Genomic DNA, 25924 nt, shown 5'->3' with positions numbered 1-25924 from the left:
TGGGATTTAAGATCTTCCCCACCGATTAATAAGTCTCATGTGGAGCCCATTAAGCTTGCTTAGGAGAGGCTTGCTTATAGGAAGGCTTTCACACCTTTTGCTAATTTCCAATTAGGCACTAAGTCATGAAGGTTGTAATGCCTTCTGACTCTGAGAAGTGTATATATACTCTGAGTTGTGTATATATACTCTGAGTTGGTATTTTGCTTTGGGGGCTCACTTATGAGAAGGATCTTGTGATTCCCTGGTTAAGTGACTTGCCCAAGGTCACACAGCTAGTAAGTGTTAAGTGTCTAAGGCCAGATTGAACTCAGGTTCTCCTGACTCCAGGGCCAGTGGTTAGAGTGTTAGATTTTTTTTTTTTAAAGAATTTTAGCAGACAAAGGAAGAAAGAGATCAGATGATGGCTTGAAGGGATGTAAGGTCTTGAGACAATGTTTTTGGTTTTTTTCTTTTAAGATATTGACTAGGTTTGTGGGCATTAGAAAAGAAACTAGTAGAGAGAGAGAGAAACCAAGGAAATGGACTGGGTAATCTGCTGTAGAAAACTGGAAAGGATTGGATTGAGAGTACATTGATACCCTTGGCAAGGAGGAGTGGCTTTTCATCAGAGACAAGTAAAGGAGATAGAGGAGATTGTTTGACTTGGTAATTAAGAGTTCATTGGTAACTCTGGAGAGAATAGTTTCAGGGTTGGTTGGTTGGTTGGTTGTTTAGAGAGCAGGTTTCTAAACAGGACCAGCACTACACTACTGCACATACTCCCAAAAGTTAAATGAGATTATAACCCAAGGACAGCCAGGATTCAAGCACCAGGACAGCAAGAAACAAAAGATTGTAGCAAAAAGCCAAAACCAAAACAAAACTAAAAACCCAACTTTTTTATTGAATGATAATAAGTTCATATTTCTAGCAAGGGGGTAAACCCAGTGAAGACCCAAGGAAATGGCCACCTGTAGGTGAATACTTCTACTGTTCTTCTTTCCTGGTGACATTTTCTATGATTTGTTGATCCAAACAACAAGCACTCCTACAGTTACATACTTTCAGTCTCTGGATTGAATGAGAAATGGCAGCCTGGTAAACAGTTGGGCAGCAAATATTTACTAAACACTTACTATGTGCTGGGTACTGTGCAAAGTACCAGGAATCGAAAAGAAAGAGAAAAAACCAGTCACTGCTGTTAAGTATTTCACTGTTAAGTATTTCACAGTCTAATGGGATTTTATAGATTCCTTTCCTTTTTCTGCTCTGCCTGACCTCTATTTTCCAACCCCAAATCTTCTAGTTTGTACTGTGAACTAGGCTGATTAATTCTGTCTCTGAGGCAAATCACTCATTCATATGACAGAGCTTAATAACTAGGATCCCCAATAGAACCTCTTCCTGCTCAATCTCAACTTTCCCACCTCAAATCAGGCTCTATTGTCCCCAGATATTATCTGGAAAGGGGAAGGAAGCTCCCTCTGCTTCAGCCTTGAGGCAGGCATGGTCTCAACCATCCGAGTCCACATCACCACCTAGGCATTCGAAAGTCTCTACCCATAAGCACAGAGCCACTATTGCTAAATGGCTACTTGATATCACTTCCCTCTTTCATTTATATTGAGTCTCTTTTTCCTTCTTTGATTTTTTTTTTTTTTTGCAGCAAACAACTCTGTGTGTGTGTGTGTGTGTGTGTGTGTGCCTGACATGATTGCGTCAGGTATAGTCTGTGAAGAATCCGAAGCTGAAAAATGGGAGCACCAGAACACAGCAAGAACCACAATATGGCAGCAAAAAAGAATTAATTAATTTACTTTTAGTTTACAACATTCAGTTCCACAAACTTTTAAGTTCCAAATTTTTCTCCCCCTTCCTCTTCTTCTCTCTTTCCCCTCAAAAAAGATTTTTATTGAATGGGAATAAGTAGGGGAGTCTTCTGGTATCACTGCCTTGATTTCAGATGCAGGTGTTAATGATACAATTGGGATATATTTAATGATACAATCCAGGTAATATATTTTTATTCAAATTGCATTTCAATATGTAACCTAGAGAGTGACTTATGTCTCTGGAAAGCTATTACTGATAGGGAGGTCTTGCTGCTTCTAAGACCAAGCCCCTGTTACGCCTAGCTTAGCAGGCATTGATAGTTCTGGCTGAGTTCAGAGAGCAGTAATCATTATAGATGAAACTGAGAGTTCCTACTTAGTAAATTCCCTATCTCTTACGAGGATCAATATATGCAATATTATTTATAAATAACAGCATCTTTTATTGTAGCAAAGAACTGGGAACAAAGTGAGAGACCATCAATGAGGTAATAGCTGAATAAATGACTGCGTATATGGTTTTCTTGTGATGGCCCTACTATCCCACCATCTCCTACCCTGGCTCACAGGCACTGACAGGTGAGCTTTTTTGCCTTAAATTGCAGGGCCCCAGGACTTCACAAAACTTCCTTAGGTTTCCTTTCCATGGCCCTGGTATTCTTTCCAGCTCTCCTTTATGTCTTGCCTTCCCCTGTTAGAATGTAAACTCTTTGAGGGAGGGGTTATCTGCTTGTATTGTATCCCCAGCACCTGGCACATTACCTGGCCCATGGCTAAGAGATAAATTGTAATCTCTGTCTCTACCTCTGCCTGTCTTTCTACATCTATTCACCTATTTGCCTGAAATGTACTATCATTGCAGCTAAGAAATTATAAAAGTGATAGATTAAGAGAAACATAGGAAGACACATGAACTGATAGGGTGAAGTGAGTAGAACCAGTACAATTTATAATATAACTACAATAATTTAAAGGAAAGTATATTTGAAAGATTTAGGAATACTGATCAATGATCAATCACGGCTCCAGAAGACCTCCCACTTCTTGGTAGAGGTGATGGATTGGGGAAGTACAGAAAGAAACTTGTTTTACTTGACTGATTTATTGTAAGGAAAGGCTTTACTTTTTTGTGAGAAAGGGAAATTATAGGGAGGAGTCCATGGGTAGTGAATGTGATGAAAAAAAGAGATGGGAAAGTGTCAAGGAAACATTAAAAGCACAGAAGAAAAGAAAATGAAGTTTTCAGGGAATGGAAAGCCAGTGTTACTGCTGCTCTGACCAGGTGTGATAGTTCAGGGTAGAAATGAAAAGCAAAAAAGACACTCCCTCTCCATGCTCGCTGTCACTGTAGTAATGTGAGCAAAGTAAAGGCTTTTTGCCTGGAGTCGTATCAGGAGTGGGGAACCTGCTGCCCCAAGGCCACATGTGGCCCTCTAGGTCCTCAAGTGTGGCCCTTTGACTGAATCCAGACTTCACAGAACAAATTCCCTTAATAAAAGGATTTGTTCTGTAAAACTTGGACTCAGTCAAAAGGTCGAATTCAAGGACCTAGAAGAAGGCCACATAGCTTCAAGGGGGAAGGTTGCCCACAAAAAAAAGAAAAAATTCAACAGTTGGAGGTAACACAGATTCACAATTGTAGACAGATCTATCGATCCAGGTTTATATCTATCCCGCTTTTCCTGTTCTTTGTATATTGAAACGTTCGTTTTTGTGTTAAAAGTTAATAATAAAAAAAAGAAAAAATTAAAAATTAGGGAAGAAGTGAATAGGCTTCATAATGTTGAGTAGAGGATGATTCCCCTAGGCTGTGACTACTTGGTAGATGTACTTGGTGACTAATAGATGCGGCAATTAGCAGTAGGAGATTGTTATAATATTTAGGTCAGGGGTCATGTCTTATTCTTTAGTGACGTGGCATCACAGGTTTAGAGCTTGGAGGTCACTTTAGAGGTCAGTTAGTCTAATCCCCTCGATTTACGGAAGAGGAAACTGAGGCTCAGAGAAGGGAAGGCACTTGCCCAAGGTCACAAAACTAGCACGAGTCAGAATTCCAAGACGGGTCCGCCCTCCAGACCCCGAGTTTATACCGCTGCACCAAACTTCCCCTAACATTCCTCCTTGTTTCTTCGAAGCTGACTTTTCAAGAGGTTTTAACACAAACCGGACAGAAAAGGATGTGATTCCGATCCCAAGCAGAGATGGCCTCCGGACAATGAGCGTGCAATGCCGGGGTTGCCATCCCTACGGAATTTCCCCGAGGTCGGACTGCGGTTTCTCAGCCGGCGAGGAGCAGGAAGGGGGAGGGGGAGGGGGCAAGGGGGGGAATGACAGGCGGCGGACTACCACTCCCGTCATGCAGCGGCGCGGGAGGCCATTGGTGGGCGGTTCCCAGACGGTAGCCGGTTTGGCGGAACTGGCGGCGACGAAGGCGCCGAAGGATGGAGGCGGTGGTTTTCGTCTTCTCGCTCATCGATTGCTGCGCTCTCATCTTCCTTTCCGTCTATTTTGTATCCTTGCTTCTCGTCTGTTGTCCTGGCCGGGATTTCGTCCGCCGCCCCGTGGCGTGGCGTGGCGTGGCGTGGCGGGCCCGGGCCTGGGTCGGGGGAGCCCCAGCCTCGGGGCTGAGCGGGCGCGGGCAGGGGAAGGTGGGGGGCCGCCCGCCGCCGCCGCGGAGCCGGGGTGCGCGCAAGCAGGGCGGGGCGGGCTGCAGGGGCCGGGGGTGGGTGTGTCGGGCGGAGGAGCGAGGGGAGTCCCCTGCTCGGTCCCGATCTCGTGATTTCCTGGGCCCCCGCTTTGGCAGTGGTGGGGTGGGGTCTCTCTGACTGGGCCCCCTCTCCGCCCAAGTCCAAGGTGCACCCTAACCGGGGATGATTCATTGCCTCGGTCCGGCCCTCTGCGCTCTTCGGGGAGGAAGGTTAGGTTTCTCTAGGAAGCTTTATGGTTTGTTTTTGTTGCGGGGAAGGGTAAGTGTGGAGCCAGGCAGCGTGGGCAATGGATCCCCCCTCGGTCTGATCCCGGCTGGCACCCCAGCCTCCCCTCCCCAAGGCGGATCTAGTGCTGGGGAGCCCTCTTGTCATTGCCTTAAACATCCCCCTCCTTTGTTCTCCTGAGTGTTGCAGCCCAGGCATTTCACACCCCAAGCAAGACAGGGTTCATTTTCTAGAGGCGAACTCTTTGCTTTGGAATAACATCCTTTTCTGTATGTTTTGTGTTAAAACTTCTTGAAAAAGCAGTTTTGAAGAAATGTTCTATCTATAAACACACTATTAGTTAACTGCCTCCATCCTTTTTGCAGCTACTTTTTGTAGTTTACCAAAATGTGAACTCTTACAAGTCTTTCAGCATGCCAGAAGTGGTTTTTTTTTTTTTACAAAACAGGCCCATTTGAAATTAGCTACAAGTCTCATGGAGATTTTATATTTATTCTTTCATGTTACAATGTTTATACTGTATTTATGCAAGTTATGTAGTTATTGAAGCTCAGGACTGAACTAAGTAGGCACATAGAAAAGAAACAACTTCAGCCCCAGAACACAAATCTGATTGCATAATAATGCTTCACATTGCGATTAAAATTAAACTGCAATCTGCTTCCTCTTTTATAGTGCTTATTGCCTTGAACATAATAAGGTACATACTCAGTAAGTGTTGAGTGAATGAATGAAAGGTTTAGAAATTAATGTTTCTTCCCACTTTTTTCCCCAGATATTTTAGGTAATTAATTTTTAACCTTTTTTGTATCATGAACCCTTTAGGCAGTCTGCTGAAACATGTGGACCCTTTCTCAGAACAAAGTTTTTAAATGCATATAATCATAAAGGAAACCATTTCAATTGAAATATAGTTAGCAAACATTTTTTAAACGTTTAGGGACTCCAGATTAAGAATCCCCATTGTTTAGACAGAATTAAAACTTCAGTTTGTTAGAGCATACTGCTTTTTGGTTATCCTCCAGAAGTTTTAAAATTCTTTTAAAATTGATAACTTTTTTTTACCCAAAACAACCTTAAAGCTCCAACAATGAATGAAACAAATCCTCCCCCCCCCCTTTCTCCAATGCAATTAAGCAAAATCACCTAATAGAGTGTTTGTAACTGATAGTACTTAACACTTTTCTAAAAAATGGTGAGTAAGAAAGCCAGAATGTTTGGGGTTAAGGAGAGAAGGACCATTTAAGAAATGGAGGAAAGGGGTATATGCAGAATAGTCCTGTTTCTTTTTAATTTTTACTGCTTTACAACTTTTGTAATTTCATTTTGGATGTTTTTAATCTCCTTATTTTTTACATCGTGCTAACATTTGGGAGGCCCAGATGTAGAAATAGTGAATACTGGTACAGTTATCCACGAGTGTATTATCCATTGGTTGAAAAGGGAATAGGAATAAAACAAAAGATAAATTTAAGTTGTTTTAATAATCTGACTTTAATGTTCTTTGGTAAAGAAATAGCAAAATGTTTTTATCAAGTCAACCCTTGAGCAATATGGATTCTATAGTCATTTTTCTAAGGCTCTAAAATAAAATCAGCATTGTATTATTAGAGAACAAATTTAAATGGTTCCTTATCTTGGTCTTCAGATAATCACATTATCTGATTTAGAATGTGACTACATCAATGCTAGGTCTTGTTGCTCAAAATTAAACAAGGTAAGACTTTAAAAAACCTATCTTCTAATATTCTAATCAGCAGGAATCTAGACAACTTTCACTTTCTTATACCAATGAAGGGGAACTTGACTTTAGAATACATGTTGTTCTTTAAGTCTGAATTATGGATGTAATATATTCAAAATAATATCAGGAAGGCATTAGTCTGGAATGAACTCAAACTTTCAGAATTAAAAAAATATTTTTAAACTTTTAAATTTAAATTTTTAAATTAAAATTTAAAAAAATATTAAAAAAAACCTTTTAAAAGTATGTTTGATGTAAAAATACCAGGGAAGGGCTGAATCTACTCCTTGAGGCAGGTAATATAATAATAATGCTCCCAAATGAGAAGGGAAACTAAATACTCAACTACTCTGCTTCCACCTTGTCAGCTGAGAAAAAGGATCCTCAAACTGATACTATAAGGAGACACATTTCATTTCAGTGTAAAGAACAATGTTTTAACAATCAAGGCTATCCAAAAATGGAATGACCATATTCAAAAGACAGCTGGAAGGGATCACAAAGGCCATTTAGTCCAAGCCTCATTTTATTTTATTTTATTTTAGCTTTTTGGAGAGCAATTGGGGTTAAGTGACTTGCCCAAGGTCACACGGCTAGTTTTTGTGTTAAGTGTCTGAGACCAGATTTGAACTCAGGTCCTCCTGATTCCAGGGCCAGTGCTGTATTCACTGTGCCACCTAGCTGCCCCCTCAAGCCTCATTTTATAGGTGAGGAACTGAGGCGGAGAGTAGTTAAGTGACTTGTCCAAGATCATACAAGTAATAAGAAACTGAACTTGGATTTAACCTCAGGCCTTCTGACTCCAAAGCCAGTGCTTGTCAACGCTTGTCACATTCAAGCAGAGGCTAGACAACTGTTTGTCAAGGGTACTCCCCTGTGAGGTAAGAGATTAGATGGGGACCAGACTTCAGAGTTTCCTTCCATCTCCGAGATTTGCTTAGTTCTGACATTTCATAATACTTGATATAATAAAATGCCACTAGGAATGTTTCACATGAAAAAAATCTGTCTTCAACTCCTTTTTCCCCCTTTCATTTCCCCTTATTCTTATAACAAAGGCAAAGTACTAACCTGAGGAAAACCGTTCTCTTTCTCAAGTCTGTTTCCTTCATCTTGGAGTTTCACATCTTCCCTGGGTGAGGATGATAATTGAAAAGGCAGTCACTCTCTTAGCCATACCACTACTGATACCTCTTTGAAAGGAAACACATACATACACACACACACACACACACACACACACACCCCCATCCCCCCCCCCCCCCCCCAAGGTATGGATGCTGGGATCCATCCTGAATCAGCTGGAGCTATTTTAAAATTGTTTAATGTGAGTACTTACATCCCAGAAATTGGCATATAATACAAATCAGTGCTTGATTTATTGTTTGGTTGATTGTCTAGACTTAAGAAAATGAGGATAAAGAAAATATTAACAATGTAAATTAAACTTACAAATCTGTCATATATACTCCCCTACCCACCTCCTTATTAAACATTTATCAGCACACTGTGGTTTATAGTCTATACTTTGAGTTTATATAGTCCAGATTTGGGAGAAAAAAATTCAGTTTGTAGTTAGACAAAAATAGTGGGCATTTTTTTTTGGAGGGCAATTGGGGTTAAGTGACTTGCCCAAAGTCACACAGCTAGTAATTGTGTCAAGTGTCTGAGGCCGAATTTGAACTCAGGTCCTCCTGACTCCAGGGCTGGTGCTCTGTTCACTTCGCCACCTAGCCACCCTGGTCTATGAATTTATTTTAAAAATTTATTTTGATAGCTGTATTTTTAAATAAAATTGGTTTCCTCAGTAATCTTATACAATTAAAAACATTACTCCAAAAAGGGATCCAGAGGCTTCACCGGATTACCAAATAGGTCTGGGACCCATAAAGATTAAGAATCCCTCATTTAAGTCATTTTAGAGACACCTAGACGTTGGCAGATCTCTAAGGTGGTATTAGCCAATTGTAGCATGGATAATAGCACAGTCCTTGGGATTTGAATGAGAATTTTATGAAATCACCCTGCTTGGAGTTCCTGACTGTTTGTCCTATCTCATAAGCCTGCAGCTCTTTTGGGCCTGATGATGGCACTCGCTCCCTAGGGTCAGGGCTGAGAGTGACATTGGCTTTGGGGGTGAGCCGCCTTCTTGTTCTGCCATGCACAGGGATACCATTTATAGCAGCTGTACCACCTCCATATGCTCTTTCCTGACTGCCATCTCCCACCCTTCTTTATCTTGTTTTCACACTGTCAACCTAACCTCCTAAGATTGGATTCTGTTCCTCTGGCATTCTGTGATAAGAAATCACAACAGAACTTCAGAATTAGAAGGGACTTCAGAAGCCATTTACTCCAACTCAAGGTTGGAAAAATCTGGAGAAAACAAACAGATAGCTCTGCCATAGCACACTGGGCAAGGGTGAGCTCACGACCTACAGAGTCTGTACATTCTGCTTTTGGACAGTTCTTATTTATTAGACAGTTCTTCCTGCTGTCAAGCCTAGGTTTTCCTTTTGTAACTTTCACCCATTCCTCCTAGTTTTCCTCACTGAAACCAGATTGAACAAGGGTAATCCATCTTCCACATGACAAATCTTGAGATACATGAAGAGAGCTACATTGCTCCTCCCCTCCTCATGAATTTCCTGTTGTGGCTAAACATCCCAATTTTCTTCAGCCAGTGTTCATGTTATGTGGTCCTAAGGTCCTTCACCCTCTTGGTAGCCTTCCTTGGACACTCACTGGCCTATCAGTGTCCTACCTAAATTTGGGTACACTGAAATGAGTGCACCATTCCAGATGTCTGACCAAAGTAGAATAAATATGGATTGTCACCTCCTTGTTCTGGAAGCTGTGCTCCTCGTTATTCAGCTTAAGATCACATTAAATTTTTTTTTGGTAGGGATATCACACTTTTTATTCATTGTACTTGCAGTCCACTCAGACTCCTAGCTCTTTTTCAGTTGAGCTGCAGCTGTTTCATATTTTTGAAGTTAATTTTTTTAAACCCAAGTATATTACTTTACATTTATCCTTTTTACATTTCATTTTCTTAGATTCAGACCAGTAAGATAAGATCTTTTTTGATCCTGATTCTGTCATAAAAGTAGCTATCTCTTCTAGCTTTTTGTCATCTGCAAATTTGAAAAGGATGCCATCTATACCTTCCATTGATAAGAATGTTAAACAACATACAGCCAAGTGTATGTTCCTGTGAATTCCATTGGCAAACGCCTTCCAAGTTGATAGAAAACAATTAGTGACCATCCTTTCAGTCCAGCCATTCAGCCAGTTCATAATTCATATAACTACAGAGACATATAACCCATAACTCTCCATAGTTTTCCTAAGAATAGCGTGAGATGTTTTCAGATACTTTGCTAAAGACTAGGTAAACAGCATTCTTCTAATCTATTAGTGACACTGTTTAAAGAAAAGAAAATAAGGTTAGTATAAATAAATGTTGCTGACTACTGAGCTAAGTTATACATTTGTGAGTAGTTTGAAAGTTTGACTACACTTTTTGAGAAAATGTGAAAGAAACAAGTATCTTATGGTTTAAATTACCTGTTGGGAGGATTTGACTGATTGGGAGTTATTTTAATATTCCATTTTATTTAACTTATTAAAAAATGATGAAACATAAATTAACACAAAACATTTTATTATGCCCTTCTGTTCCCACAGAACAGAACCCTTCTGCTCCCTCTTCCCCCCATTGAGAACCTAAACATAATTGTTGCCAGTTAATGAAAAATGGAATTAGAAGTGAAGGAAACTAAAATTGTGTTGCCATGTTAATGTAATAATGTAATCTTAAATTTAAGTCCTGGTTATGCCAGGACTGCCTCTCAGTCCTAAAGAGTTTACTTTAAGCTTTATTCAGTATTTAGGTTTATATCGTTGAGTTGAATGGTGGTCTCCACGAGAATGTTGTGTTTATAAATTACATTGAGGTTCTTGCTTTAAAGTTCTTCTGGAGATGTTAGCTGTTGCAGGCATAGCAGATAGAGAGCTGGCCTTGGAACCAGGACCACCTGAGTTCAAGTCTCACCTCTGACATATTCACACTGTGTGAACTTGGACGAGTTATTTTTCAGTGTTATAAGCCAGAGGCAGCAAATGTAAGGCCAGAGTCTGGCTAAAAACAAATTAAAATGTAATTGAGATACATTTAGCAAAATAAATAAAAATACAGTAAAGCATAGATAATGTCATATTTTAAAACTAAGTCACTCTGTAGCTCCAGGGATCCTCATGTATGGATTAGTGGTCTCTGGTTCTATTTTAGTTTGATACCACTACTTTGAACAACTGTTTAAAAACCAGAAGTTCTAAAGAAGGTACCTGCTGGCCTGTGTGGTAGAAGTTTCTCACCAGGAGCTCCTTATGCCACTAAAATTATAGGATCGGTCCCTGCCCCTTTCCAGCTGTAGTGCCCTAATTTGTGTTCATATTAACTTAGGTTTTTTTTTTTAACACAGAAATTGAAATAAAAACCAGACTCCCTCATCCACTTTTCAGTGACAGCTTTCAGTCTGTGTGATAAAATCAAACACGAAATTTAAGTATGTTATTTGAAACAACCTTGAATTAGTCACATAGGCAATAAATTGGTTGCATAGGCAGGTGAAGCTGCTTGCAGATCCAAGGCATCTGCCCTTAGATAAAGTCTCAAGGTCCCAGTATGGAGGGTTTTTAAACTCTGATGTGGCTGCAAGCAATATGAACAAAATGTAAAATGTGCTTCCTTTCTTTTCAGTGGGTGGTCCCAGAATTGATTGGCCACACTATTGTTACTGTATTGATGCTTATTTCATTGCACTGGTTCATCTTTCTCCTCAACTTGCCTGTTGCTACATGGAATATATATCGGTGAGTATAGTATATTTAGTTATTTCATTTGGGGAGGTTTTTTGACCTAGAGTAGTAAAAATGAGGGTATTCTAAGCCACATTTGAAAGTTAGCCAAAATTTATTGTACTTTTTTAAATGGCCTACTCTTAATAAGGAGTTAATTGGATAATATAGTAAATGAAAGAAGGATTCTTTATGACTTCTGTAACATGCATGAATTGTTTTCTTTGGAGTGAGAAAAATAGCTATTTTCAAGATTCTATTCTGGTGAAAAGGCATAAATTGATACTGTGTAAATATTTTTTTCAAGTCTGTAATATTTAACTGTTGTAAACTTGAAAAGTGTTCTTTCATTCAGTACTTAATTCTTTCAGGGAAAAAGTTTTCAAATGACTGAAAATGTTGGGTTTTGTGTTGTATTTAATATCTGTAGGCATGGATTAGTCCAAACCATAGATCATTGTAGATTATATATTATAACATGGAAATTAGATAACTATAACAATTACTAAAACCTTGATTTAAACATATAGTTTTGTTCAGATATAGCAGATTGGAAATGCCCTCATAGTTATGTGAATATATAGAATACTTGCTAACTTGAAAAGAATTCAGAAATAACAAACATGCTTAAAACAATATTTGTTATAGTAATAGTTTAGTTTGTTTGGAAACTTTTAGCTTTTTCTTTTTTTGTATTTATGCATGACCAATTGACTGAGTGTTGCTTTCTTATTTTAGGAAGTCTTTTCTTTCCACTTACATTCTTACTCCTTTAGTTAAGACTCTCTTCACTCAAAACTTAATGTCTTTTGTTTTGAAATCATCTTCAGATCTCTTTCCCCTTCACACAGAGAGCCATGTCTTGTAACAAAGAAGAAAAAGATGGAAAAAAAATTTCTGCAAAACTAGCATATCATTTGAGTCTGAAAATATACGCCATATTTATATCCTTAGTCACCCACCTCCTTGGTGAAGGGAGGTAAATTTTCTCATCTCCATTTTTCAGGCCAAGCATATTGTTATATGTCTAATAGATTGTAATCAGTTTATTTTTTGTTCATTTACATTGTTGCAGTTGTAGTATATATATTGTTTTTTGGTACTGCTTTCTTCATTTTGTATCAGTTCATATATTTCATGCTTCTCTTTATTCTTATTTGTCCTTTCTTATAGCAGACATTTATATACCTCAGTTTGTTAGTTTTTTGCCATTTGGTAGGCACCTACTTTCTTTCTGATTCTTTACTATCACAAAAAGTGATGTAATGAATATTTTGGTGTAAATGAGACTTTTCATTCTATTTTTGTTTTCCATTGGGCATAGATCTAGCAGTGCAATAGCTTAAAATTGTCTGGACATTTGAGTTACTTTTTCAGCATAACTTGCTTTCTAGAATCATTAGATTAATTCACAGCTCCATCAGCAGAGTACTGATGTGCTTGTTTTCCCACAGTCCCTCCAACATTGTACTATTCCTATCAATTGAAACCTTTGTGAATTTGCTGGTGAGATAAAATCTCAAGTGATATTTTGATTTGCATTTTTAAAATTAGTGACTTAGATCTGTTTCATCGTTGTTAATAATTTGTAATTCTTATTTTGAGAATTGTTTGTTAAAACTTGACTATCCATTGGAGAATGGCTCTTGATTATAATGTATCTATGCATATATATTCTTGTTAATTCCATTTCCATCTTGGATATGAGACTCTGATCAAGAATATTTTTTGTAAAGATTTTTTTCTTTTTCAGTGGTTTTCCTTATTCTTGTTGCATTGATTTGGTTTGTTCAAAAGCTTTTTTATAATATATAATCTAATTTATTTTAATTTTTTAATTGCCTTTATCCCTTGTTTGATTAAAAATTCACTTGCTACTCATAGTTGTTAGTGATAATGTTTTTCTCTTTTTTTGGTGTATGTGATGTGTCCTTTTATATTTTTAAGGTTTCATTTAGGATTTGTTATGGTATAAATGCTAGCCTATATATTTGAGGGGTTTTTTTGTTTTGTTTTGTTTTTGCCAAACAGTTTTCCCAGTTGTGGTCAAATATGGAATTAATCTCTAGGTAGTTTATATTCTTGGTTTATTGAACACTGGGTAATTGAAATTTTAATTATTTCTGATTCCTACTTATCTAATTTGTTCCACTGATCTTCTTTTATATATATTTTTTAGCTGGTATCATAATGTTTTGATGGTTACTACTTATAATATATTTTAGATCTTATCACTTCGTTTTAGACCTTTTGTTCGTGCACATGAATTTTGTTATTATTTTGTCAAGCTCTATAAAATAGTTTCTTAGTAGTTTGATTCACATAATACTAAATCTGTAAATTAGAAAATTATGTTTATGTCAGTTTTTTTTAAAAGAAGGCTGATAGACTTGAATAGAATCAACATGTTTATGTCTCATAGATCCAGTCAATGACCTTGAACTCAGTGCTTGATAAATCAAGACCCCACTATTTCTACTAAAGTCCCATCTCATTCTGATCATAACACACTATACAAGAGCTACAGTGGGGACTGAAATCTTTAGTCTCTAGATTTTGGGTATACTCTTATCACAAACTATATCATTAGGAGCTTAATGCATGCAAGTGCTTACTTATCTTATTGGAAATTCAAATATACTTGGAAGAAATTAAGAGCTCTTAAGTAGCCACCTTTGTACTTATAGTTAGATTGCAACAGAGGAGGGCACTCCCCTTGGTTGCTTTTGGCTGTTAGGTGCAAAGATCCCCCTTCCTTGTAATTACATGAAGACAGAATACAAGTGCGTGTGTTTGAAGGATAGGTTTCATAAGAATACTTCAGAAGAAGAATCATCTGTGAATCACAAGTTCATTAGGCATTTAAAAATAATTTCCTCCTCAGTTTGTCAATCAAATATTTATTAAACATCTGCTATGGACGAAACTATATGCAAAACACTGGGCGGAGGAGGGACTTGAAAAATGATAAAATGTGATCGCTGGCCACAGAGGCCTCATTTCTGGAAATAAGATATAAATACATGGAAAATTAAATAACACAAGCATGAAATAGATGTCCCAAGAAAGTACACCACTCACTGCCAAATAAATGGTATTGTCAGTTGATGGAATGAGAGAGGAGGATGAGATCACCATGTCACCTGAGCATAGCCTTGAAGAATAAGTAGGTTTTAGGCATGTCATAAGCAAAACACAGAGGCAGGAAACCTGCCTAGATGATATTTTTATAAAGAATAATGGAAGAGAACACTGGAAAGGTAGTAAATAGTATTTATATAGTACTTTAAGATTTCCACAGTACTTTGCAAATATCTCATTTTATCCTCACAGCAGCCCTGGGAAGTAGGTGCCATTATTATTCCCATTTATCAGATGGGGAAACTCAGGCAGACAGCAGTTAAGTGACTTGCCTACCATCTCACTCCTAGTAGCTGACTGAGGCTGAATTTGAACGCGGGTCTTCCTGACTCTGTCTACTCTTCATTCTAACCACCTAGGTAGGTTATGAATTTGTTGGAGAGTTCCAAGTGAAGGAGTTTAAACTTAGTCCTTTAGGCCTGTGGTGTCAAACTCAAGTAGGAGCCACTAAACTAAAAAATGGGAGTCACTAAACCATACATAAGAATCCCTGAAGGCTACACATTAACTGAGAAAATCTCATGTTCATTTTATCTATGTTTTATTGTACTTTTATTTATTTTGTCACATACTTCCCAATTACATTTTAATCTGATCTGGGCTGTGTGCTTGGCACTTTTGCTTTAGGCAATGGACAGCTGTTCTTCCCAGGAAGACGAAGAAGCACTGAGGCCAAGTGCTCCATGGGAGTTTCCTCCTATGACTAAAAGAATAGCTAACAATGAATTTCAGACTAGAAGACAAGTGATTTGGGGGAGGAATAGTTAACAGGATCATAGATCAGCATCTATTGAATTCAATCCCCTTATTTTACAGATGAGGAAACAGGCCAAGGAAGCAAGATTGGAACCCATGTCTATCCTCTGACTCTTTCCCACACTTCCTTAATCTTAGTTTCTTCCCTCTGAGACTACCCCCAGTTTACTCTGACTATATCTTGTTTGTTGACAGTTATTTGCATGCTTTCTCCTCTTACTAGACTATGAGCTCCTTGAGAGCAGGGACTGTTTGTTTTTATTTTTAAATTTTTGGGTTTTTTTTCTGCTTTTTTTTCTTTGTATCCCTACTGCTTAGCACAATGCCTGGCATGTAGTAGATGCTTCATAAATGCTAGTTGACTGAGATTATTCACCCTTTATATCCTATTAGTTGCCAGATCTTGTTGATTTTTACCTCCACAATATGTCTCCCAAGACCACTCCTGCTTACCTGACTTCCAAATGATATGATAGGAGTCATCTTTCCTCACACCTTACATCCAGTTTGGGACAGGTTTTAGCGCTAATGCCAGTACTTGGGAATGATGGAGCCCTCTCACGGCTGTCAACCCGTTTGCTTTCATGCTGTTTTACCAGCTGCTATTATCCAGTGGCAGTGACCAGAAATTGACTAAGTTTTGTTGTAGAATTCTAAGTGAAGGAGTTCTACAGAAGCCCTATATGTCACTTCCCAAAATTTTTAATAGAATAATTTCTCTTTGTCTTGGGCTACTTTTGTCCCAGTTACACTAGTGTAGGCCCTCATCACCTCTTGCCTGGATTATTACAATAACCTCCTAATTGGTCTCCTTGCCTTCAGCCCCTCCTATTTCTAGCTCATCCTCCGAGTGGCTGCCAAGATATGCCTACACCATGAATCTGCTAATTAGCAGAAACTGGAGAGGCTTTTTCTTTCGTGTAGAATAAAATACAGACTTCTGAATGGCTTTTCACTGTGGCTTGAGACAGCCTTTTCAGGCTTCCTGTCCCACCGAGGCTCTGCCCTGTCTTTCATAGCTTATCACATGTTAACTCTCCTTCATCTTCTATGTGCCAGCCAGATTGGCTCACTTGTGATCTCTATACCTGATACCACATCATATGTCACCATGCCTTTGCACAGACTGTTCCTCATGTCTGGAGTGAACCCTCTTCATCTCTGCCTCTGAAAATCCATTGCTGCTTTCAAAGTTCAGCTCAAGTACTTCATTGTGTAGGAAGTTTATCCTGATATCTCCAATTGTTACTGCCTTTGCATCTGAAATTACTCTGTATATAATTTGTATTGAATTTTCTCTATACAGGTATTTCCTTCCAGTAGAATATAAGCTCTTACAGGTATTTCCTTCCAGTAGAATATAAACTCTTTGAGGGCAGGCACTTTTGTTTTTGTCTTTGTATTTTTCTTGTAACTCATCCTATACACTTATCCTATATTAATCTTTTTAAAAACATCACTTTTATTGTATTACCTCCTTCTATAAAGTCTTCAATTTAATTCAACAATTTATTAAATTCTATTATTCTACAACGTGCTGAGGCTACTTTTTCCAGTGGAGTACATGAAGGAGGGGGACATTGAGAAAATATTATTTAGATTTGGAAGGGACTATAATATCATCAAAAAGAACAGAAGACTGAGGACTAAACCTTGGGGAATGTTCATATTTTGAGGTGGGAAGAAGCAGAGCCATGAAATAAGATAATTATACTTTTATTAGAAATGTTAGGATAGAGGGCAGCTAGATGGCACAGTGAATAGAGCACTGGCCCTGGAGTCAGGAGGACTTGAGTTCAAATCTGGCCTCAGACACTTGACACTTAACTAGCTGTGTGACCTTGGAGAAGTCACTTAACTCCAATCACCTTGCCTTCCCCCCTCCAAAAATAAAAATACACACACATGTATTTATAATAATAATAGCCAATGTTTATATAGTGCTTTTAAGACTTGTAAGATGCTTTACATATATTATTTTGTTTAATCCTCATTACAGTCCTATGAGGTAGATGCTATTTTACAGATAAGGAAATAGAAGCTGAGATTAGGTGACTTGCCCAGCACAATTCAAATTCAAAGTGGAATGGGATTTGAACTCTAGTATTCTGCTCTCCAAGTGCTTTATTCACTATCCCAACCTGTCTGATACTGAATTTGAACTCAGATTTAGCCACTTATACACTTTGATCATATTAAAAGACTGAAATTTGACTCAGTATCCTTATTTATAATATGACTCAGTTTAAGAGGGATCATGAGTGTCAAAATAATTATTTTTCATGAAGTTGTTTTTAAAATATATTTTGATTGACTTGTAGTCAGTGGGCATATTGCTGTTTGGGTTCTTTATGTTCTTCATATTTTAATTTCTTATGGCATGTTAAAATACCATATTCTGTTAAGCCATTCTACAGTCTCTATTATAAATAATTTTGGTAGTAATATTTTTGTCCAGGTAGATTGGCTTTTCTTATTAGTAATTTTTTTCCTGCATATTCCTAGTAATTGGATCACTTGGTCAGTGGGTATTAACATTTTTTATTCTTTAATCTCTCAGGTTCATTATGGTGCCAAGTGGGAACATGGGAGTGTTTGATCCTACAGAGATACACAACCGAGGGCAATTGAAGTCACATATGAAGGAAGCCATGATCAAGCTTGGTTTTCATTTGCTTTGTTTCTTTATGTACCTTTATAGGTAAGTCTGCTATCACTGGGGTTTTCCTGTATGCCAGGAAATTTTACTTTATTAATGTTTGACATATTAGAGCACAGATGATTTTTTGTCTTTTGGAGGGGGGAAGGCAAGGCAATTGGGGTTAAATGACTTGTCCAAGGTCACACAGCTAGTTAAGTGTCCAGTGTCTGAGATCAGATTTGAATTCAGGTCTTCCTGACTCCAGGACAGGTGCTCTATTCATTGCACCACCTGCCTGCCCCTGCACAGATGATTTTTGCACTGAAAGCAAAGGTGACTTGAAGAGAGATTACTTGTATTTTTTTAAGCTGTGTAGAGTTATCATTGTATCTGTATCCCAAATTTTTACTAAGCCTCTTGGGAGCCAGTGAACTGTCAACATGCTTAAAATTCTATTCACCAGTTAAGAATTAACCCCATTAATCCTCATGCTCCTATATCTGTGAGTTTTCACTTCATGATAAACTCACTGAATTTTGTGTCCTGTACATACTTCATAGTGCCACTGGCACCAACAAGAGTGGGTCAGTTTGGCTGCCCAAGACAAACTCCTGCTCACCCAGCTTCCAAATGATCTTTATTATGTTATATCCAGATTGAGAACAATTGGGAGTGATGGAGCCTTGAGGGAATCACCAGAAACTGAATAGAAGCATCTACAGAAACCCTGCATATTTCTTCTCAAAATTTCAAACATGAAATCCTTTCCTGTGTCTTCCTTGTTATATGCTTTCACCTTCATTCTCCAGGACAAGGAAATGAAAGAATCTAAAATCTTAAGTGTGTATTTGGATAAACTACTTCATTGACTTGTAAAAAACATTCTTTGTGATCCTGGAAATTAGGACAGGGTATTGTTTAAAAATTTTGGAGGCTTGTTCCTTTTTTCCTCTAGGTACATTTCACAAATTTTATGTAAACAAAGGAAATACTTTAGGAACAGCATGGATTGAATATTAAGTAGAATAGAGGACTTAAAGCCCGGAAGTCTTAGGTTTGAATTCTGCCTCTGAGGCTTGCCAACTGAGTGGGCAAGTCATTCATTCTTCAGAGCCTCAGGTAATATTGTGGGATTTTAAATTGAAGAGTTGTGATGTATAACAGTGGAAGGGTTTCTGCTATTAATGAAATAGACTGACATATGTCAAGGTTTAGAACTTTCATCAACTGCAAATTCCTAATGATTACATTACTATGAAGCAATGACAGATTTTATAAATTGCCTTTGTTTGGGCCACTGAGGAAGACATGAGAAATCATGGGTAACATTTAAATAGCATTTCAAGGTCTGCCATGAAATTTACATATATCTTATTTGAATCTCACAGTGTGTAAGTAAGGTACTACAAGTGTTATTCTTATTTTACAGATGAGAAAATGAAGGCTTAGGTTATTTGTCTGGATTCAAAGAGCAAGGAATTGCTAGAGGATAGATTAGAACCCAGGTCTGACTCTTGAGCCTTGCAAGCATTCTGGACAGTTGGAGAGGAGCAAAAAATTATGCATGGTTTCATTTGAAATTTAGTTAATAGGCAAGAGGAGGGAGTTTTTCTGACTTTTGCCCTCCTGTCTTTCCTTTTTAATGTTGGATGTTTAATTCCATCATTGAATGAAGCAACTTAGAGGTCACAGCCATTATGCTCCACCCTACAATGCCCATTTTCTTTTTTTTTTTTAACTTTTTCTTTTATTTATTTATATATTTACTTTTAAAAATTAATTTGTTTGTTTCCTTTTAGTTTACAGGATTCAACTCCACAATTCCTTGAGTTTCACATTTTGTCCCCCTCCCTCCCCTCCCCCCCCATGGAGGTTATAGTCAAGTATAGGATCTGTAAAAACTTTCACATTATACATTAGTCAGGTTATAAGGATGGATTGTACCAGCTGGAATGAAAAATGGTAAAGAGGACATAAAACCAAATAAGAGAAGGAAAAAGATCAGGTATTTTTGCTTCCACATGGATATAAACTTAGTTCTTTCTAGTTCTTTCTCTGGATGCGACAATGCCCATTTTCTAAAATCCTCTTACTATACTGACACTTTAACTTATTGATATAGATTATGTTGAAATTAGAGTTCATTTGGTTTACTTTTCATCTTTCCACCTAATTTGCCTTTTTTTATTAAAGTCTTTACTTTTTAAGACATAAAATATCTGTCACCTATCCTAGTCATTTACGTATATATAAAAAAAACCCCACCAAGTACCAAAAGTGAAAACTAAAGATTAAATAAATTTTCTATTGAAGACCTGCTTCATTTAATTTCATTTCAGCAAACCTGGGAATAAACTTGTTCCCAATGTTTGCTAATTCTGCCTGTTTCTCTGCTGTTAAATGTTTACTTTTTGGATCTTAGACTACATGCACTCTTCCTGTCAACATCTTGGAGTTTCTTTGACAATGCATTGGATTATATATAGACTTCAGTGTATGTTGAATTATTCATTGAAATGTATATGCATATGTTCAGACTCAGTCTGAATTAAACAGAAAACAAACTGGTTTCAGTTCTTCCATATCTGTTAACTTCTCTGAAAATTTGGCTGAGGTACTGTCTTCAAGCCTTCTTTGACGTACCCCAATTGAAATCTCTCCTTCTTGCCTTCTATTTCTTGTAGTACTTTATGGAGACACAGGGTGGGGAACCTGTGCCCTCAAGGCCACATGTGGCCCTCTAGGTCCTCAAGTACAGCCCTTTGACTGAATCCAGACTTCACAGAACAAATTTCCTTAATAAAAAGATTTGTTTTGTAAAACTTGGACTCAATCAAAAGGCTGCACCCAAGGACTGAGGCCACAGATTCCCCACTCCTGATTCTAGAGTCTAGACTCTAGATCTTCCTTTGTCTTGATGATATTCTAGGTACCTGATACTTAATTTGTTTATATTTTATCCCTTAACCTTTTGAGGGTAGGGATTTTTGTCATCTTTAATCTTTGCATCTTCTAGCTTTATACATGTTTACTGAATTTATTTTAATTATCATGAGACTAATGTTTTTTCCTTGTTAAAATGTGTATATATATACAGACACACACATTATTGGTAATCATAGTGATTAATTGGTCTTTTAATTAACAACTGCTGTGAAAATTCAAGTTTCTGAGCACATTTCCTTTTCACATTGGGTTAGGTTATATTTTCAAGTTTACCTTTAACCATACTTAACTTCAAATGAAAATGGAGTCAGTCAGTTAACAAGCATTTATTAAACACTTACTGTGTATGGACTAAAGCATGTTCATCTCTATTTAGGTCCAGATTTTTCTAATCAAAATGGTATTACCTGCTGGGCTCTACAGACATAAAATAGGAATTCCATTGTGTAGTTGAGAGTGGTTGGACAGCTCTTGTAGGTCATCCTTAAACACATGTTAACAACAATCTTTTTTCTTTACAGTATGATTCTGGCTTTGATAAATGACTGAACCTGAAGGAGATGCCTAAATTGGAGTCTTACACTACAGTGAACAGTTGAGGAGCCAGAGATGAGTTTAGTCCATACCTAGAACCGTGTCCATTAAGCAGTATATTTTTTTCCTCTTTGGACAAAAAAAAAAAACCCAAAAAACTATTTTTGCTGTATTTTTACCACATAAAGTATTTAAAAAACATGAACTGAGTTTTTGTAGATTTGTGGTTCTCAGCCTCAACCCTAGCCCATGTAAATCAAGGCACCCATTTGATCTTCTCTGTGTTGAAAATCGTCATTTGTTGAAGGAATGGTACTATCATTGAAGAATTGCAAGCCAAAGAAATAAAGAATAAATAAAACAAGAAAAGTTTCTTGGATTAGCAAAAATATCCCAAAGTTTACAGTGATAAGGCAGAGCTCACCATGTCAGTATCTGTCTGGCTAAAAGAAAATTAGCTGTCTTCTTTCTCTATAATTCTACAATTTCATGTTAAAAAAAAACATGACATTTCAACAGAATTCTTACAAAAGTTATAAAACTTTTTATTCCATTTACCCAGTGACAGTGTTTAAAGTTTAAACAGCCACCTGTTTAAAGATAGGACAAACATAAAGAGAACAAAAATTGTTGCCAGGACATTTGATTAATTTGCTTCATCCACAGCTCCAATTCCTTTAATGTAGTCTTAATGATTTTTGCCAATTCTTAATTTATTTGTCATGGTTCAAAATCATTGAACCAGCATTCATTCTATCTGATACTTATTTGGTAGATGCGACTGAATTGTAAGCTGGGGATGATTGTAGAGCCAAATAAACAATAACTAGTCGGGCTGGTTACATTTGCCACTGCTGTCATACTTTCACAACTACACCATAGAAATTATATTTCATTACTCTAAATCAGTTGCAGCTGATAGGGGAATTAAACATCAGCATTACTTGCCAAATCTAGGTGACAATGTGAATCTTTGCAATTGAGTGCATAGACAGAATGTGGTTGTGGTTTCCCCAAGAATATTAATCACCATCTGCCATTAGAGCTGAGCAACCAAATGTGCTCAAGGTGTGTGATCATTAAAAGATTAAATGGGCTACTCTCTCATTCATGTTAGATTCAGCCTTGGTATTGGCTTCTGAGCTCAAAACTCTCCACATGGGCCATCCTACAATTAGGGAAATGGTGTTCTGGCAAGAGATAAAAGGGCCTGTGAAAGGTAGTGAATTCCTCAACTAGCAGGCCAGAAACATGGTCCTTGTAAATACTCTATGTGCTTAGAACTTATCCTTTGGTAATCCTTGGTCTCCCTGCTGGGTGAAAAGCTACAGAACTATTTTTAAAATGCTATTTTCCTCTTCCCTTTCCCTAATAAATCTCTTTACTTTGTATTTTAAAAAGTAATCTTCCTCCTTTTATTTATCCAAATTAATTTCACTTGTTTTAACTTTCAAAGTCTCATGCATTAGGTCTACCACCTCAGTGGCATGAGCTTTAAGTGAAAAAGCTTTTTTTTTTTTTTAGTAGCCCAGCTGTCAAGTTAGTCAAGGCTGGAAAGTTTAACTGTGGGTCCAGATAAGGGAGGAGTAAGCATCAATTAATCTTGATTAAATTAATGAATCTTACATCTGTGGGGAGACTGAAGGTGTTTTTCTGCAAAATGACTGACCCCAAAGTAACATATCTCTTCAGTAAATATTTAACAGGAACACCCATTGCACACAGTAGTGGTTTATTTGTTTTGAATATCAACTAAAAATATTTTAAATATGCTTAACACACTGATATTCTGCTTCCTACTGTATTTTAAACATTCAAATAATTCAATTTGGCTTATGGGAGAATCCTACCAGGCATTCCTGATTGCTTGAGGTCTCACCACACTTCAGACTCAGGATCACAGGATGGAAGTAAGCTTAGGGAGACCATCTAATCAAACCAATAGCTTAACAAGAAACCACTTTGTATCATATCCAACACATCCAACCACTAGTTGAAGATCTCCACTGGTCCTCAGACAGCCCAAAGAGCTCTAATGAACAAGGGAATTTTTTTCCTTTTATCAATCCCAAATCTGCTGCTACACAACTCATACCCATTACTTCTCACTCTTCTTTCTAGCTCTAGCAAAACTAGTCAAATTTTTCATCCACAGGGCAATCCTTCAGATATATTTTTTAATGGCTAAAGGACCCCCATAAATCACTTCTCTAGGTTAAATGACCCCTTTAAAGAATCCTTGGATGGTATGGCATTAGTAAGGAAATGTGGGGAGCAAACATACATCTGCCTCTGTTAATAAAGAGCCAATCATTTTTCTCCTATGCAGCTAGAAATTCAAGCTCATCCACACTCAAATTCAGAGGAAAATAGGTGGATATAAGGCAGCAGCATCATGACGCCATGACCTGTTGATAGCAATGGAATAGACTTCATTCACAAATTATCACTTGCCTATGATTAACATTTGCATTTGGTTCTAAGGTTTGATGGAAGTCCAGGTCATGTTGGAAGCTCCATTGATGTCTTAGTGTTAAGAAAAGGAAAGAACCTTAGACTTCACACAACCTCTTCATCACAAAGACAACAGTAGAAAGCTAAGTATTATAATAATAGTAGGCATGTGATTACTAAAGCCACTAAACACTTGATTTGGGTTTCTAGTTATTCATATTTCATCAAAACTACATAACATCTTTTGTTCCTTTTCAGTCTTGAACTAGTTTCACCCCAAACTTCTTTGTAGACTTAAGAAATGTTGCCTGATCTTTATAGGAAAAGTTCTTACTTATTCTGATTATAAAGCTTTTTATTCATCTATAAAAATATATATGTAAATCCAAGATTTAATCCAAAATAGCCAATTCTACCTGTTTCCTTTTTAGCCTGGGAAGAAGTTACCATTCGCTTAAGTTCATGATAGATGGGAATTATGTGACACATCACATTTTGGGGGAGCAGATTTCAAACAGATCAGAAAAAGGATAGGTAGTGGCTTGAAGACTAAAATTATCAGGGAAAAGTGGGCAAAAAGGGATGAAAAATAATCCTAATTCATCAGAAAAAGAGGAGCTGCTTAAAGATACTATAAAGTGTAGACAGGGTACATAGGGAACTCAAAGGACAGATTATATATAAAAGGACATGTAGAGAAGATGAACACAGAGGCAAGTAACTGAAAATAAATCTAAATGTTACGTAGTCCTATAAAAAAGTTGGAAATGTTAAACTTTGGAATGAACCAAGAAATGGTAAAAACAGAAAGCTTTTCCAAAGGTTCACTGTGGGGCTAAAATGAAGTGGAGAGGATCACTGCTGATGGGGCAATAATGACCCAGATCTGGATTTCAAATCCAGCATTTTATTACCAATGCCATATTCCCGTTCTTTTGTTTTGAGCTGGAAGGGACATTATAGGTCATCTTTTAAATCTCTCCATTTTACATGAGGAAATAGGCCAATGATGTCGAGTGAATTTTTCAAGGTAGCACAGATAGTAAGTGGCCAGGCTGGGATCTGAACCTAGGTTCTTCCGATTCCAAATCCAGCACTTTTCATTGCAGTGCTTGACATAGTCTGTTGCTAGGACTGTACTCTCATGGTAGAATTCTTCAAACCTTGAAATTCCCTGGCGTAGTCTGAAAGATTACTAGGTTGCCTCCTACCAAGATTACGCTTCCAAGTAGAACTTTCATCACTTATTAAACACCTAGGTATTTCTCACCAGGTAAGGCGAGACAAAAATAAAAACTTCCTGTCCTCAAGGGACTTGTGTTCCACTGGGAAGATACATGTATCTAGATGTATATAGGATAGCAAGTAGATCAGTGATTTCATTGGCATAGGGCACTTGTAAATGGGGAAGATTCCCTTTACTGAGGCAGTCTGACACTTTTATTTCAATAACTCATAAATGTAGAGGGTTGCCTAGGACACTGAGAGTTTAAGTGGCTTGCCTAAGGTGACAAAGTCTCTCTTAGGCTAGTAATTTAAATTGGAGAGAGCAGTTTCAGTCAAGTGGTGACAGAGTGGTGGTGGTAGTAGCAGGGTTACAAGGAATTTATAAAGTGAATAAGAGATGGGAAAATGAAAGCAATTTGACTGTGAAAGGGAGAAGAAAAATAGGGCATATCTTAAAAGGATGGCAGGGACTAGCTGAAAGACCAAAACTTTTAAAAGTACAAAACTGTTCTTGATGGCAATCCAAAGGCTTATTTTTCAAGTACACTCTATTAATCAAATTCTTTTGTCTAAAAAAACTCTTTAGCAATACAAATTTCACATTAGAAAATAGGTTTTATCATGAATTTTTTAAGTAGTGTTTTCTCTGCTTGTTCCTGAATAGGGATTACTGATTGAAAGCTACAGAACCAAAATGTTTTCCTTAAATTTGGTAAACCTTCCAGTATATGTTGTGCCCAATGTGTACTAACAAAGGGTTCTCTGACATTAAAGTGGTACAGGTAACATGATCTATTCTTTACATGCAACATACAGAATATGAATTGGGAAGATGTAAAATTCAGATCCTACAAAGTGGAGTAAGTTAATA

At 37.4% G+C, this 25924-nt stretch overlaps 2 protein-coding genes across 4 annotated transcripts in view; one reads left to right on the top strand and one right to left on the bottom strand.

The window, feature by feature from the left end:
• NVL (nuclear VCP like) overlaps positions 1 to 25924 on the bottom strand; it is a 604731-nt gene that overhangs the window by 123632 nt on the left and 455175 nt on the right. The window lies entirely within an intron of this gene.
• On the top strand, positions 4166 to 21573 carry CNIH4 (cornichon family member 4). 2 transcript variants are annotated; one of them, XM_069062592.1, is made up of 5 exons: positions 4167 to 4324; positions 6396 to 6464; positions 11257 to 11369; positions 17812 to 17952; positions 21360 to 21573. In XM_069062592.1, exons 1-5 carry the CDS (start codon positions 4256 to 4258, stop codon positions 21385 to 21387), a joined length of 420 nt encoding a protein of 139 aa, XP_068918693.1. In that variant the 5' UTR covers positions 4167 to 4255; the 3' UTR covers positions 21388 to 21573. The 2 variants fall into 2 exon arrangements, with proteins under 2 accessions (XP_068918695.1, XP_068918693.1); XM_069062594.1 differs by lacking the exon at positions 21360 to 21573 and having other exon boundaries at positions 4166 to 4324; positions 17859 to 17952.

The sequence above is a fragment of the Petaurus breviceps genome, unplaced genomic scaffold (genome assembly GCF_028583685.1).
Source record: "Petaurus breviceps papuanus isolate PSGF00001 unplaced genomic scaffold, PetGlider_PUasm1.0 90466, whole genome shotgun sequence".
NCBI classification, from domain to species: domain Eukaryota; kingdom Metazoa; phylum Chordata; class Mammalia; order Diprotodontia; family Petauridae; genus Petaurus; species Petaurus breviceps.
This window is presented reverse-complemented; position numbering and strand designations above follow the sequence as displayed.